Source organism: Macrosteles quadrilineatus, unplaced genomic scaffold (genome assembly GCF_028750875.1).
Source record: "Macrosteles quadrilineatus isolate MER2022 unplaced genomic scaffold, UCM_ALF_1.0 Scaffold_9__3_contigs__length_116548681, whole genome shotgun sequence".
Lineage (NCBI taxonomy): Eukaryota > Metazoa > Arthropoda > Insecta > Hemiptera > Cicadellidae > Macrosteles > Macrosteles quadrilineatus.
The window spans coordinates 4,617,466-4,632,208 of record NW_026542602.1 but is presented as its reverse complement, the minus strand read 5'-3'; the positions used below and the strand labels follow the sequence as shown (position 1 = coordinate 4,632,208).

The 14,743-nt window shown below is 31.4% G+C and overlaps 1 protein-coding gene across 6 annotated transcripts in view; it reads right to left on the bottom strand.

Annotated features, from left to right (window-relative positions):
• Nucleotides 1-14,743, bottom strand: part of LOC129004116 (mucin-5AC-like) — a 53,833-nt gene that overhangs the window by 13,138 nt on the left and 25,952 nt on the right. For 5 of the 6 annotated variants that reach the window (XM_054432545.1, XM_054432550.1, XM_054432546.1 and 2 more), the window contains 6 exons: nt 13,786-13,890; nt 11,301-11,381; nt 9,936-10,016; nt 7,814-7,876; nt 4,210-4,272; nt 415-483 (listed from right to left, as the gene is read on the bottom strand). In XM_054432545.1, coding sequence (XP_054288520.1) covers nt 415-483; nt 4,210-4,272; nt 7,814-7,876; nt 9,936-10,016; nt 11,301-11,381; nt 13,786-13,890 — 462 coding nt within the window. The remainder of the gene's footprint in view (nt 1-414; nt 484-4,209; nt 4,273-7,813; nt 7,877-9,935; nt 10,017-11,300; nt 11,382-13,785; nt 13,891-14,743) is intronic. The other variant, XM_054432548.1, reaches the window with a different exon arrangement.

Below are 14,743 nucleotides of genomic sequence, written 5' to 3'. Positions count from 1 at the left end.
CAATAAAAACTCCTTATGTAAGACTAAATTACGTAATCCCCCCACAGCTCAAAAATTATTGAGTCTTACATTATGTCCAACAGCTCAGGGGCTACACAAAGATTTTATAACCCCATTAAAAAAAAATCTATTAATGGGACAAATTAATCTTATAATCTAGGTTACTGTAACCTAAATAATTGATTGTTTAAGCTAAAAGCCATCAATGTAACATAAAACAGCTACTCTAAATTACAAATGGTTTCATTTTAGTAAAGCATCTTTCACTTGCAGTTCATTGAGTAATGGTTCATCAGTAAGCGAAAGAAAATGTTAATTTTGACTTATTTCTTTTGTAAAGCATAACCGTATAATTATCCTTGTAAATATTTAAGTGTGCTCAGTGTGTAAATAAAAACACGGATTCACGCTTACCTGTGCAAGTTTAGTTGGGCCCCAGAGAGGCCTATTAGACGATGGTGTAGAAGGCTCCATAGGTTTGTCCTGGAACACATATAAAAATGCAATATAATAAAGATTTCAAAATATATTTTTTAACTTAACCCTCCAACTGGCAATGGGTAGAGACAAATTATTTTTGGCAATTTCGCAGTCATGTATTTTTTTTATCATTTATACTAAACCAATAAATTAAACATTTTGGACCATATACTTGAATTATTTGTAACAAAACAAATCATTTGAAAATTACCACAGAATAAATATTTAAAACACTGTGTATTGGCATTAGTAAAAAAAAGTTTTTGAATTTTAAAGTTTTTAGAGTAAAACTTTGTTCCATGAACCAAACAGTTTTATACGGAATTAAATATATTAACAATGTTTGGAATTTATTTTTATAAATGAAAATGTACAAAAATCAATTATAATTTTGTTTTAGAAAATTATAACACAAAAACAAAAGAATGGAAATGGCATGCTTTTGTGCTATAAATTTCAGACAAAAACCAAATAAATGTGTTCACAAGAAATTTTGTAAAAGTACAAATTTTTTAAAGACCATAAGTAAGAGTTTTCATGGAAAGTGATTTTTCCTATAAATATTTTATAAATCTATATATTTATATTAATTTTTATATATTTAAGAATGGAAAACAAACATACTAAAAGGGGCCGCCAACCTAAAAAAAATCTATATTATTTTTCAAATACATAAAACCCAAAACCAACTTTATACAATTAAATTAAATTAATTCCTCGACATGAATATATATAGTGACAAAGGCAAATAGAAATCAATAATTGTGTTATTGTGTTTTATAAAAAATGCTGCTGCACCTTTTTTACGTGGTGATAAAATCGTTTAATCACTAAGACGGAATGTTTCAAACGAGCTAATTAGTTGTAATGCCTCAAACCTAAAATTTAGTAAGTGAATCACAAGAAACAGTTTATGTACAAATATTACTAAATATGTACAAATTTAAAACTAATAATAATACGATTCAAAGTTCAAAGTAATTAAGTTACACTCCTGATATTCGTTGTTGGCAAATAGTAATTAAAGTTCAAAAAATCCAACTGAAATATATTTTAATCTCAGTAATGTTTAGTTGATTATTGTAAAATTCTGTTTTAATAAATGTTTTCTCAGATTTTTTATAAATCTGTTTGCTTCTTTTGTAATTATAGATTCAAAACAACAAATTGAAAATTGTAAAGTGTTATAACTGCAAAGTTACATATTATTTTTAAGACATTTTGGCTTATTTGATACACCATATCAACGGTGACATAACAACTTTTGTTTTTCTCAAATAAAGTCGTAGTCACTGAAAATATGTTCATTTTTGACATGTTGTGCTCAGGAAACCCATATAAAAGTATGGTTAAGCAAGATATTTCTTATCAAAAACTCAACACACCACGGTGTTTTGGCCGTATTCTGGTGTGTTTGCGCTTGCCGAGGTCTGAAAAAACTCAAACTGTTGTTTGTTGTGTTTTTGTCAATAATAATAGGCTTTACTGTGGGTACACGTCTTTGTGACGCATAGTGGCACGCTATTATATACTGTATAGTGTTGGCAACCATGAACCTTTGCAAATACTTTATGTACATGATTTGTTCAATATATGCCTATTTATAATATATATAATATATATTTTTTTATATATTTAAATAAAACCCCATTGTTAAAAGTAATTTATTAGGTCAAAAAAATCTTACAATCCAAGGTTAATGTTTGCTAACAACCATTAATGTAACATAAAAGAGATACAAATCATTACTTAAATATTTTAATTTTAGTAAAACACATTTGATCTGCAGCTCATTAGGTAAAGTTTACAGTTAGAGAAAGAAAATCTCAATAATCTGCAATACACTTATAGCTTCAAAATATTTTCTAGAAACTTAAGGAAAAACCATTATTTATCTTTTTCTCTTATTTTCTTGTTACAGCAGATCTTATAGGTATACTATTTTTTATTTTTACGTCATAGTAATACGTCTTATTGCAGTTTTTCTAATAATTTACATAAACGTATTTCATAGTCGTGTGTATAATTATCTATAGGCAGGTTTTAACTTATATTAGTTTTTACATATTAGTTTTTACTTATTATTGTGTTTAAAGTTTAAATAGTGTTACAAAAATGTATCGTTTAGTTTACATTTACTTCATAAGAGGCAAATGTTAACTAACAGTTGTGCTCTCTGGAATCGGCGTAGTTTTTGGTTTGGTAGAAACTCCATCAGAAGAGGAACTGAATGCCTATGAACTTTATGTCTTAAAATTTGTATGAAAAGTTAGTTTTAATTAATCTATTATTTCTTTTAGTAGTTTCAACAAACCCTTATCCTACACACATTTTGCCAAATCAAATCAATTTTATCCATACACATTGTTTAAATGCATATATATATTTTTTTTTTAGTAGGCCTGATACAGTTCAAGATAGGTTTTTGCTAGGTCAAATAATGTAGGACTTAACTGTAATATTTTATTATAAGATTTTGTCATTATTTTATTATTATTTTTTTATTTTATTGAACATTTTAAACATGTATAAACGAGTTCATTAAAACCGTGATGTATAAAATGTTGAAATCATTATGCAGTGTGTAAATTAAGTCTTGAAACAAATCTGTCTTTTTAAAACCGAAATAGATGGAAATATTCTGTTTGTAGCATTGATTATTATCAAAGGTTTCACAATTTTTTACACTAACAAAGTTTTTTTACCCCGCTAACAGGGTAGGGGGTATGGGGTGACTTATTTTTTCAAATATAGCAACCCCTATTGAGTGAACCCTCATTTTGAACGGCTTATCAAAAGAAACACAATGACGCAAATCTGAGGTGAATATCTTACCCCTAGCCAAAATGGCGGGTATTCCAAAATGGGTGTTTCACAAAATCAAACTTTGAAATACACACCATTTAGGCTAGGGATGAAATATCTACCTCGGGTTTGCGTGATTGTATTTATTTTGACAAACCATTCAAACTGAGGGGTCACTCGATAGGGGTTGTTATTAAAAAAATATAAATCACCCCAACCACTACCATGTTAAAGGGGTTAAAAAATATTGTTGATTTAAAAATCGTGGAACCTATGTCAACAATCAATTCAACAAACAGAATATTTCTATCTATTTTGGTTTTAAAAATACAGATTTATTTCCATATTTGTGAACTTGGTGTTTTTCATATACAGTAAATCAAATTTTGGAATACCTGCCATTTCGGCTAGGGGTGAAATATCTACCTCGGGTTTGCGTCATTGTGTTTCTTTTGACAAATCCTTAAAAATGAGGGGTCACTCAATAGGGGTCGCTATTTGAAAAAAGTCACCCCCTACCCCTTAAGCTGTTAGGGGGGTTAAACAATATTTTTGATGTAAAAAATTACGGAATACTGTGAATAATCAACGCCACAAACAGGATATTTCTATCTATTTCAGTTTAAAAAATACAGATTTGTTTCAAGACTTAATTTACACACTGTATATAAATACACATTATCAATGGGAAACTAATGTTCCAGCTGAGTTCAACCAACATATGAATTAAAGTTGTTTTTTTTTTCAAAAGAGATGGTCATTTAGGAAAGTTGGTTGAATTTTAACAGATTTATGTTTACTTGATTACTATACATGATTTGAAAACTAACTGTTCACCAATCCTGTAAAATTGTGAGCTTATATTTATAAAATTTAACCTTAACTTTTAACTCTAAATACCAAATACACATATCAAATGTTTACCTGTTGAGCCCAAGGTAATCTGAAGCTAGATGGCTGTTTGGTTAGTTGAGGTTGAGGAGAAGGCTGCAATAATTTGTAAAACTTAAATATCCAAATAAATCATATGTTTCAATCTCAAAAACTATTAGTCACTAGTCACTAAAAAGATATTAAGTAGACATGATATTAAGTGAGTAGCTGGTGAGCTAGTGACGTAATTTGGTTATGTTAGTGATCCACACCGTTACCCGTTCCAAAATCCATGATAATTACTCGCCTTTTTTAAATCCATGTATGTACATTGTTATTTCCCATATGCATTTATTTAAAATATAAGAAATTTAGTTGTATCCATATTTTCATTTAGCCCAGTCAATAAAGGTTTTGTGTCGAAACAAATTAACGACAGGCAAAACTATATACCAATCGTTAGTACCCAACTAGATATACATTTTCCCAAAAGTCCCTAAAAATCCCCCCGGTGCTTTCCCCCCCCCCCACCCCCCCTCAAAGTCAAAATTGCATGGTTTTTCTAAAACGCGTCTAGTTTACTTACGAGTTGTCCAAATTGGTAAAATAATAGCTTTTTGTTTTAAGAATGAAATTTCCTACAAAAAATAATTCCTAATCCAAGCAAAGTTTAGGCAGTTAAACATTTATTTTGGCCTAAACAAAAAGCTGCCAAAATAAATTAAAACGGGTAAACATTGTTATTTTGATATTCTTTCCTCAAAAAGTCGAACAGTAAAATAATTTGCATAAGCTTTCCTTTGAAGGTCAGAGCCTTGATTTGTATACAGCAATTGTTATAGAATCTTACTTATTGACTACAATCAATGACAAAATCACATAGTTAATTAAGTAACCTTATAGGTCTATAGAATATTTTTATATTCAACCAGCTGTTAGTTCAAACAAATTATAGTGCACTAAAACAAACTTAAAATTTTTAAGACTGCTCTAATAAAACTAAATAAGAACATATAGTATTTTACTGTGTATATTTTAAATAATCTGTCATCCCCTTACCTAATAAATAAATTATCGTATCAATTATTAAAGCATTACACATAATATTAAAATGTCAACCCTACGTATGTCAATATTATCCAAATCTTGAATTTATGTCACACAGCTGAATGTTTACAGCTGTTACGTTAAGCAAATTGTATTAAAGACTACCAAAAGCTAGTCTAGAATGTTAGAGTCAGCTGCTAGTCTTTAACAAAATTAAAACTTAATTTCTAAAAACTGAAACCCTAAACTAAAATTATGGCTTCGACATTCCCTAGTGCTCTTAATTATCTTTCTTTCGTCACAAAAATCATAAAAATCCATCAAGTGGTTGATTCAGAATCGTGAAATAAAAGAAACCCTGCCACGTTTAATATGTACGAGCTTTTACCCCTTCATAAGTCCGGGAATATAGTAGTCAACGAAAACTGGATATAATTCAGAACAGTTTTACACTCATTAAGACTAATTCACGTTTTGAAACCTTGTCACGTATTAATAAATATGATGATGATGATGATTGTTTTTCAATGTTTGTGTAGCTCAATGACGGTCACAACAATCTTTGGTGACGAGTGAAACCATAATAATGACATTATTCAATTTTTAAATATTTAAATTACTTAAATATTTTAATTTTAGTAAAACACATTTGATCTGCAGCTCATTAGGTAAAGTTTACAGTTAGAGAAAGAAAATCTCAATAATCTGCAATACACTTATAGCTTCAAAATATTTTCTAGAAACTTAAGGAAAAACCATTATTTATCTTTTTCTTTTATTTTCTTGTTACAGCAGATCTTATAGGTATACTATTTTTATTTTTACGTCATAGTAATACGTCTTATTGCAGTTTTTCTAATAATTTACATAAACGTATTTCATAGTCGTGTGTATAATTATCTATAGGCAGGTTTTAACTTATATTAGTTTTTACATATTAGTTTTTACTTATTATTGTGTTTAAAGTTTAAATAGTGTTACAAAAATGTATCGTTTAGTTTACATTTACTTCATAAGAGGCAAATGTTAACAAATGTTAACTAACAGTTGTGCTCTCTGGAATCGGCGTAGTTTTTGGTTTGGTAGAAACTCCATCAGAAGAGGAACTGAATGCCTATGAACTTTATGTCTTAAAATTTGTATGAAAAGTTAGTTTTAATTAATCTATTATTTCTTTTAGTAGTTTCAACAAACCCTTATCCTACACACATTTTGCCAAATCAAATCAATTTTATCCATACACATTGTTTAAATGCATATATATATTTTTTTTTTAGTAGGCCTGATACAGTTCAAGATAGGTTTTTGCTAGGTCAAATAATGTAGGACTTAACTGTAATATTTTATTATAAGATTTTGTCATTATTTTATTATTATTTTTTTATTTTATTGAACATTTTAAACATGTATAAACGAGTTCATTAAAACCGTGATGTATAAAATGTTGAAATCATTATGCAGTGTGTAAATTAAGTCTTGAAACAAATCTGTCTTTTTAAAACCGAAATAGATGGAAATATTCTGTTTGTAGCATTGATTATTATCAAAGGTTTCACAATTTTTTACACTAACAAAGTGTTTTTACCCCGCTAACAGGGTAGGGGGTATGGGGTGACTTATTTTTTCAAATATAGCAACCCCTATTGAGTGAACCCTCATTTTGAACGGCTTATCAAAAGAAACACAATGACGCAAATCTGAGGTGAATATCTTACCCCTAGCCAAAATGGCGGGTATTCCAAAATGGGTGTTTCACAAAATCAAACTTTGAAATACACACCATTTAGGCTAGGGATGAAATATCTACCTCGGGTTTGCGTGATTGTATTTATTTTGACAAACCATTCAAACTGAGGGGTCACTCGATAGGGGTTGTTATTAAAAAAATATAAATCACCCCAACCACTACCATGTTAAAGGGGTTAAAAAATATTGTTGATTTAAAAATCGTGGAACCTATGTCAACAATCAATTCAACAAACAGAATATTTCTATCTAATTTGGTTTTAAAAATACAGATTTATTTCCATATTTGTGAACTTGGTGTTTTTCATATACAGTAAATCAAATTTTGGAATACCTGCCATTTCGGCTAGGGGTGAAATATCTACCTCGGGTTTGCGTCATTGTGTTTCTTTTGACAAATCCTTAAAAATGAGGGGTCACTCAATAGGGGTCGCTATTTGAAAAAAGTCACCCCATACCCCTTACCCTGTTAGGGGGGTTAAACAATATTTTTGATGTCAAAAATTACGGAATACTGTTAATAATCAACGCCCCAAACAGGATATTTCTATCTATTTCAGTTTAAAAAATACAGATTTGTTTCAAGACTTAATTTACACACTGTATATAAATACACATTATCAATGGGAAACTAATGTTCCAGCTGAGTTCAACCAACATATGAATTAAAGTTGTTTTTTTTTCAAAAGAGATGGTCATTTAGGAAAGTTGGTTGAATTTTAACAGATTTATGTTTACTTGATTACTATACATGATTTGAAAACTAACTGTTCACCAATCCTGTAAAATTGTGAGCTTATATTTATAAAATTTAAGCTTAACTTTTAACTCTAAATACCAAATACACATATCAAATGTTTACCTGTTGAGCCCAAGGGAATCTGAAGCTAGATGGCTGTTTGGTTAGTTGAGGTTGAGGAGAAGGCTGCAATAATTTGTAAAACTTAAATATCCAAATAAATCATATGTTTCAATCTCAAAAACTATTAGTCACTAGTCACTAAAAAGATATTAAGTAGACATGATATTAAGTGAGTAGCTGGTGAGCTAGTGACGTAATTTGTTTATGTTAGTGATCCACACCGTTACCCGTTCCAAAATCCATGATAATTACTCGCCTTTTTTAAATCCATGTATGTACATTGTTATTTCCCATATGCATTTATTTAAAATATAAGAAATTTAGTTGTATCCATATTTTCATTTAGCCCAGTCAATAAAGGTTTTGTGTCGAAACAAATTAACGACAGGCAAAACTATATACCAATCGTTAGTACCCAACTAGATATACATTTTCCCAAAAGTCCCTAAAAATCCCCCCGGTGCTTTCCCCCCCCCACCCCCCCTCAAAGTCAAAATTGCATGGTTTTTCTAAAACGCGTCTAGTTTACTTACGAGTTGTCCAAATTGGTAAAATAATAGCTTTTTGTTTTAAGAATGAAATTTCCTACAAAAAATATTTCCTAATCCAAGCAAAGTTTAGGCAGTTAAACATTTATTTTGGCCTAAACAAAAAGCTGCCAAAATAAATTAAAACGGGTAAACATTGTTATTTTGATATTCTTTCCTCAAAAAGTCGAACAGTAAAATAATTTGCATAAGCTTTCCTTTGAAGGTCAGAGCCTTGATTTGTATACAGCAATTGTTATAGAATCTTACTTATTGACTACAATCAATGACAAAATCACATAGTTAATTAAGTAACCTTATAGGTCTATAGAATATTTTTATATTCAACCAGCTGTTAGTTCAAACAAATTATAGTGCACTAAAACAAACTTAAAATTTTTAAGACTGCTCTAATAAAAATAAATAAGAACATATAGTATTTTACTGTGTATATTTTAAATAATCTGTCATCCCCTTACCTAATAAATAAATTATCGTATCAATTATTAAAGCATTACACATAATATTAAAATTTCAACCCTACGTATGTCAATATTATCCAAATCTTGAATTTATGTCACACAGCTGAATGTTTACAGCTGTTACGTTAAGCAAATTGTATTAAAGACTACCAAAAGCTAGTCTAGAATGTTAGAGTCAGCTGCTAGTCTTTAACAAAATTAAAACTTAATTTCTAAAAACTGAAACCCTAAACTAAAATTATGGCTTCGACATTCCCTAGTGCTCTTAATTATCTTTCTTTCGTCACAAAAATCATAAAAATCCATCAAGTGGTTGATTCAGAATCGTGAAATAAAAGAAACCCTGCCACGTTTAATATGTACGAGCTTTTTCCCCTTCATAAGTCCGGAAATATAGTAGTCAACGAAAACTGGATATAATTCAGAACAGTTTTACACTCATTAAGACTAATTCACGTTTTGAAACCTTGTCACGTATTAATAAATATGATGATGATGATGATTGTTTTTCAATGTTTGTGTAGCTCAATGACGGTCACAACAATCTTTGGTGACGAGTGAAACCATAATAATGACATTATTCAATCTGATATCAACCTACCCTACTTGCGTAACACAATGCATGCTGCACAGCTCAAGAAATTGTTTTTACTTTTTTAACAGCAACAACAAGAACAGTTTCAACAATTTATTCTCTCACATTTTCATTCTTACAAATATTGCTGCATTTAAAATTTCAAACCCCTACGTGAAACTTTTTATAATTATCTAGAGCGCTTTGAAAACTATTATACTGTGAAAGGTCAAACACAAAAGGAAAGTATTGCTCAACTTTTTGTATATTGTGTATATTTTGTGTATTTACTGGGTCAGTAAATTCTACACATGTACCTACACAGTACATTTTCAGGCCCATAGTAACTAATTAAAAACCTATCTTACGATAATCTTATCAACGTGACTCTGTTTCTGATTAAAATGCTTGTTCCTAAGAAAATATTAGTTGTTGCTCAACATTAATTTTTAAACATTTATCAATGGAATGGTCAGTCGATTGCGTATTTTCAAGAAAAAAAAGTATTTTTTAATTTTTTTTTATATGTTGGTACTCACAGGTGTTGTCCCTCGCGAGTATGTAGAGTATATAGGCATGGCGTAAGAATCTGTTCCCCCATAGCCCGTTGAAGTGGAATGCTGTAAGACAATACTATGATTAAGACTACTTTGAAATGTGGAACCTGTCCAGTACAGTATCAAACTTGCTTAGGGGAATGTTTATAGAACCAAAGTAAAATGTTAATTTAAAAAACAACACGTGCTCCCATATAATATAGTTATAAATTGTTTTCCCTTTTTGGATCGCCATGTAATGCGGTGAAAAGTTCGGATTGGGGACACAACAAATTATATTAACGTAGTTTTTCGTGAATACGTGATAGTTTTGTCTCACCCAATATCAGTCATATATTAAATTTGTTGGATAACCTAGCCTACAATGTAGACAGCTGCCACAAAGTACTGCACTTTAAAAGTAGTTTTTAAAGTCCAGGACTTTAATGAGAACTTATAATAAGTATCATTTCGAGTTTATCAGCTCAGAGTATTGATTACAACAATGCTAATAACTAAAATATTATATTCCCTTTAGAAAGTTAATATTATTATATTACCTTAAACCTACCTTATAACCTTATTACCTTTTATTGACCTTATATTTTACGTCATAACCCCAATACTAATATCATTCAGGTACCTACATTGCAAATTTGAGACCATTGTTAACTTAAACAATTAGGTTAATTGTAAACAAAAGTAAATTTGAATTGATAAAATAAAAGGATTACCTTATCCAACCACAGTTGCTAGTATGACAACTAGTTTCGTTCCTTAGAACTTCGTCAGGTCATTGTATGCAACCACATCTATGTATTAATACATTGTGGTATGTCAAAAGATGCATTAAAATACTGTCAAAATCACAATATTCCAAACTATATAGTCATGTTGATCAAATGATTAAAATGGAATAAAAATTGATAAATTTGGTTAAAACTGTAAAGGCTGGCCAGTAATGTCTTATCACTGTCACAACAAAATTCGTAAATAATATAAATTTGAATTTTTTCCCACCCTTTCTTAATCTAAGAATTTCGCTTTTGAGATCTCGTTATGTATATAAGATGATTTTCTACAAACAAATTGTATGATGTTAGGCTACGCTGCTCTTGAACTCTTTTAATCAAATAATCATCTTTGAATGAAGGAACTCCAATTCAGGTATATTCGAACCTTAGGAGCCCTATTATTTTTCTTTTATGATTTATTTATCAATTAAAGTTGTAAAGGTCAGTTTGCATGGATAATGTATTTAATTAGCATGTGATGGGAAAGACAACTATATTAATTTAACTTACTATTGTAACTGACTGTATTTTCAAGAAAATCTAAGAATTTATTTATATATATGTTGGTACTCACAGGCAAATTCGAAGGGGTCCGTGACGGGTATGAAGTTGGGACGTCTGAGCCTCTATTCCCAAAACCAAATGAAGTGGAAAGCTGTAAGACTATGCATTTGAAATATGTTCATATGTTCACAGGTTAATTGTAAAAAAAGTAAATTTGAATTGATCAAATAAAAGGATTACCTTATCCATCTTTTACTATCTTTGCATTGTATGCAACCACATCATCAACGTATTAATACATTGTGGTATGTCAAAAGATGCATTAAAATACTGTCAAAATAACAATATTCCAAACTATATAGTCATGTTAATAAAATGATCTAAATGGAATACAAATTTATAAAAGTGGTTAAAACTGTAAATGCTGGCCAGCAATGTTTTATCACTGTCACACAATAAATAATAAAAATTTGATTTTTCCCAATCTTTTAATAATTGTAAGAATTTTTCCTTTGGGATCTCTTTATGTATATAAGATCTTAAACATATTTTATAGCTTTTGGAAGCTTGTACATAGTTATAGAGATAATATTTACAGACTGAGACTAAGAAATCCACGAAATATGACGGCACCAAAACCCAGTTTAACATTCTATACTCATACATTTAATTTCATACCACCACGCATTTTTAATAAGTGACCAATTCATGTTAAAGATGAGACCGATAAAAATTAATTTTTTAATATGTAAGGGGATGGCTGTCTCATCAAATTGTAGAGGAGTTGAAAAATGTTATGAGTTAGTGATGTTTAGGCATTAAGCGTAACAACAACTTTTTTTTGTATTTTCAACAAAGAAATTGTATGATGTTAGGCTAACTCTTTTAAATCAACTAATCATCTTTGAATGAAGGAACCCCAATTCAGGTATATTCATACCTTAGGGACCCTATTATTTTTCTTGTATGATTTGTTAATCAATTTAAGTCAGCCTGCATGGATAATGTATTTAATTTGCATGTCATGTGACAGACAGCTATATCAATTAGGGCCCTATTACACTTGGTCACCAGGCGACGTCACCGGTTATTGTACGGGCAGCCAGCCTCAACACCAGAGAAGTCACCAGGAGTGAGACCAACCCCCAAAGTTCCTCCACTCCAGTGTCTACATATATTCAGCGCTGTCACCTCGTTGAAGGACAAAGTGCTTTGTTAATCCGCGTCTTATGTTCCATTAAATTACTCAGTTTAAGTTATATAGTTATAGTTAAGTTATATAGTTATTTCAGTTATTATACTCTTCAGTTTAAAAAATGCCTAGTGATAAAAAATTTGTGAATAAGGGGGGAAGAGATGGAGGGAAGGAAAAAGGGGAAGACGACTCAGTGAAAGAAAGCCAGTCTAGTGTAAAATGTAGTAGTGAAAAAGATACTAAGATAGGTAAAAACCAAGAGGATTGAGTGCAAAGCTCGTCTCCTCCTTTTCCTCAACAAAAGAGCAATAAGTAGCATTTCTTCATATTTTTCCGTCATTACGTCCACTCACTACTGGCATTAAACAATCCGAACCTGCAGAACACAAAAATACAGTGGTGACGCAACCGCGGTGACTGTGTGTAATATGTCCCATTTGATTCAATACCCAGCGGCAAATCTTGGTCACCAGTGGTTACTCGTCTGGTCACGGGGCAGAGTCACCGGTCAGTCACCAAAGGCTGGTGACGCAACCGGTGACCCTAGTGTAATAGGCGCCGTAAGAACCAGTGCCCACCAACCAGTCAGGTCACCGGTGACGCCACCGGTGACGTGGCCTAGTGACCTAGTATAATAGGGCCCTTATACTTACTAAAAAGGTCACCAGTGGCCTCAACGGTTGGTGGGCACTGGTTCTTATGGCGCCTATTACACTAGGGTCACCGGTTGCGTCACCAGCCTTTGGTAACTCACTGGTGACTCTGCCCCGTGACCAGACGAGTAACCACTGGTGACCAGGATTTGTCGCTGGGTATTGAATCAGATGGCAAATATTACACACAGTCGCCGCTGTTGCGTCACCACTGTATTTTTGTGTTCTGCAAGTTCAGATTGTTGCCAGTGTAGTGAGTGGACGTAATGTCGGAAAAATATGAAAAAATGCTATTTCTTTTGTTCAGGAAAAGGAGGAGACGAGCAAGGAAAATGTAGTGGTGTCTTTTTCACCACTACATTTAATACTAGACTGGCTTCCTTTCACTGAGTCGTCTTCCCATTTTCCTTTCCCTGCATCTCTTCTCCGTTTGTTTGTTGTGAATTAATGTTTGTTCGATTTAAACTGAAGAGGTAAGACGTGGATAACAGAGCACGTTGTCCTTCAACGAGGTGAGAGCGCTGAATGTATGTAGACACTGGAGTGGAGGAACTTTGGGGGTTAGTCTCACTCCCTGGTGACTTCTGGTGTTGAAACTGGCTGCCCGGAAAGTAACCGGCGACGTCACCGATTATACCAAGTTATTTGTAGCTAATTGTATTTTCAAGAAAATAAAAGAATTTATTTATATATATGTTGGTACTTACAAGCGGATTGTAAGGGGTCCCTATTGGGTATGCTGAGGTCGCTGGCGGGTATGTTGTAGCCGTGTTGGCTGAGCCTCCATTCAGAAGACCAGATAGAACGGAAGACTGTAAGAGTATGCATTTGAAATATGTTCATTTTTACACCATTTTACATTGAACCTGACATAACAAAATAAAACCAATTTTTTCAGAAATAAGACACTCTGGTGTTAGGTTCCTGCAAAGCAACGCAATGGCCATATAGTTAAATGGTCATATACTTTAATATTGATATTGTACAGTGTGTCCAGTAAGACCATTGCCAAACTGTCCAGTACAGTATCAAACTTACTTAGGGGAGTGTAACCAAACTAAAAAGTAAGTTAAAACACGTTTTCCCATATAACATGGTTATAAATTGTTTCCCCTTCTTGGATCGCCATAAAATGCGGTGAAAAGTTCGGATTGGGGACACAACAAATTATATTACCGTAGGTTTTTGGATAGGAGTGTTTCATATTCCTTTCGAAGAATTAAAAGAAGGTGGTAACAAAGTTTGTTAATTACTTTTGTATGTTTTAAATCTCATTTTACAAACTGGAAAGGAATATGTGATGTTTTCACTTAGTGATTACCACTCTAATAACCAGTTCACGAGTAGCGCTAAATAAAAAAATATATTTTATTTGGTTGATCTCATGGTAGCAGAATCAGATTATTATTTATTTATACAAAATATAAAGTTATCAACTTGAATTAGGTGAACACACAAGAAAAGGTCATAATAGACTAAACGTAATTTATATTGAAAAATAAAAAAAGGTAAAGCAAGTTTTTTTTTATACTTATGATTATAAATATATGTATGGATATCTTCTAATATATAAAATTCTCGTGTCACAGTGTTTGTCTGCAAACTCCTCCGGAACGACTTCACCGATCGTTATGAAATTTGGTGTGTAAATTCTGTAGGTATGCG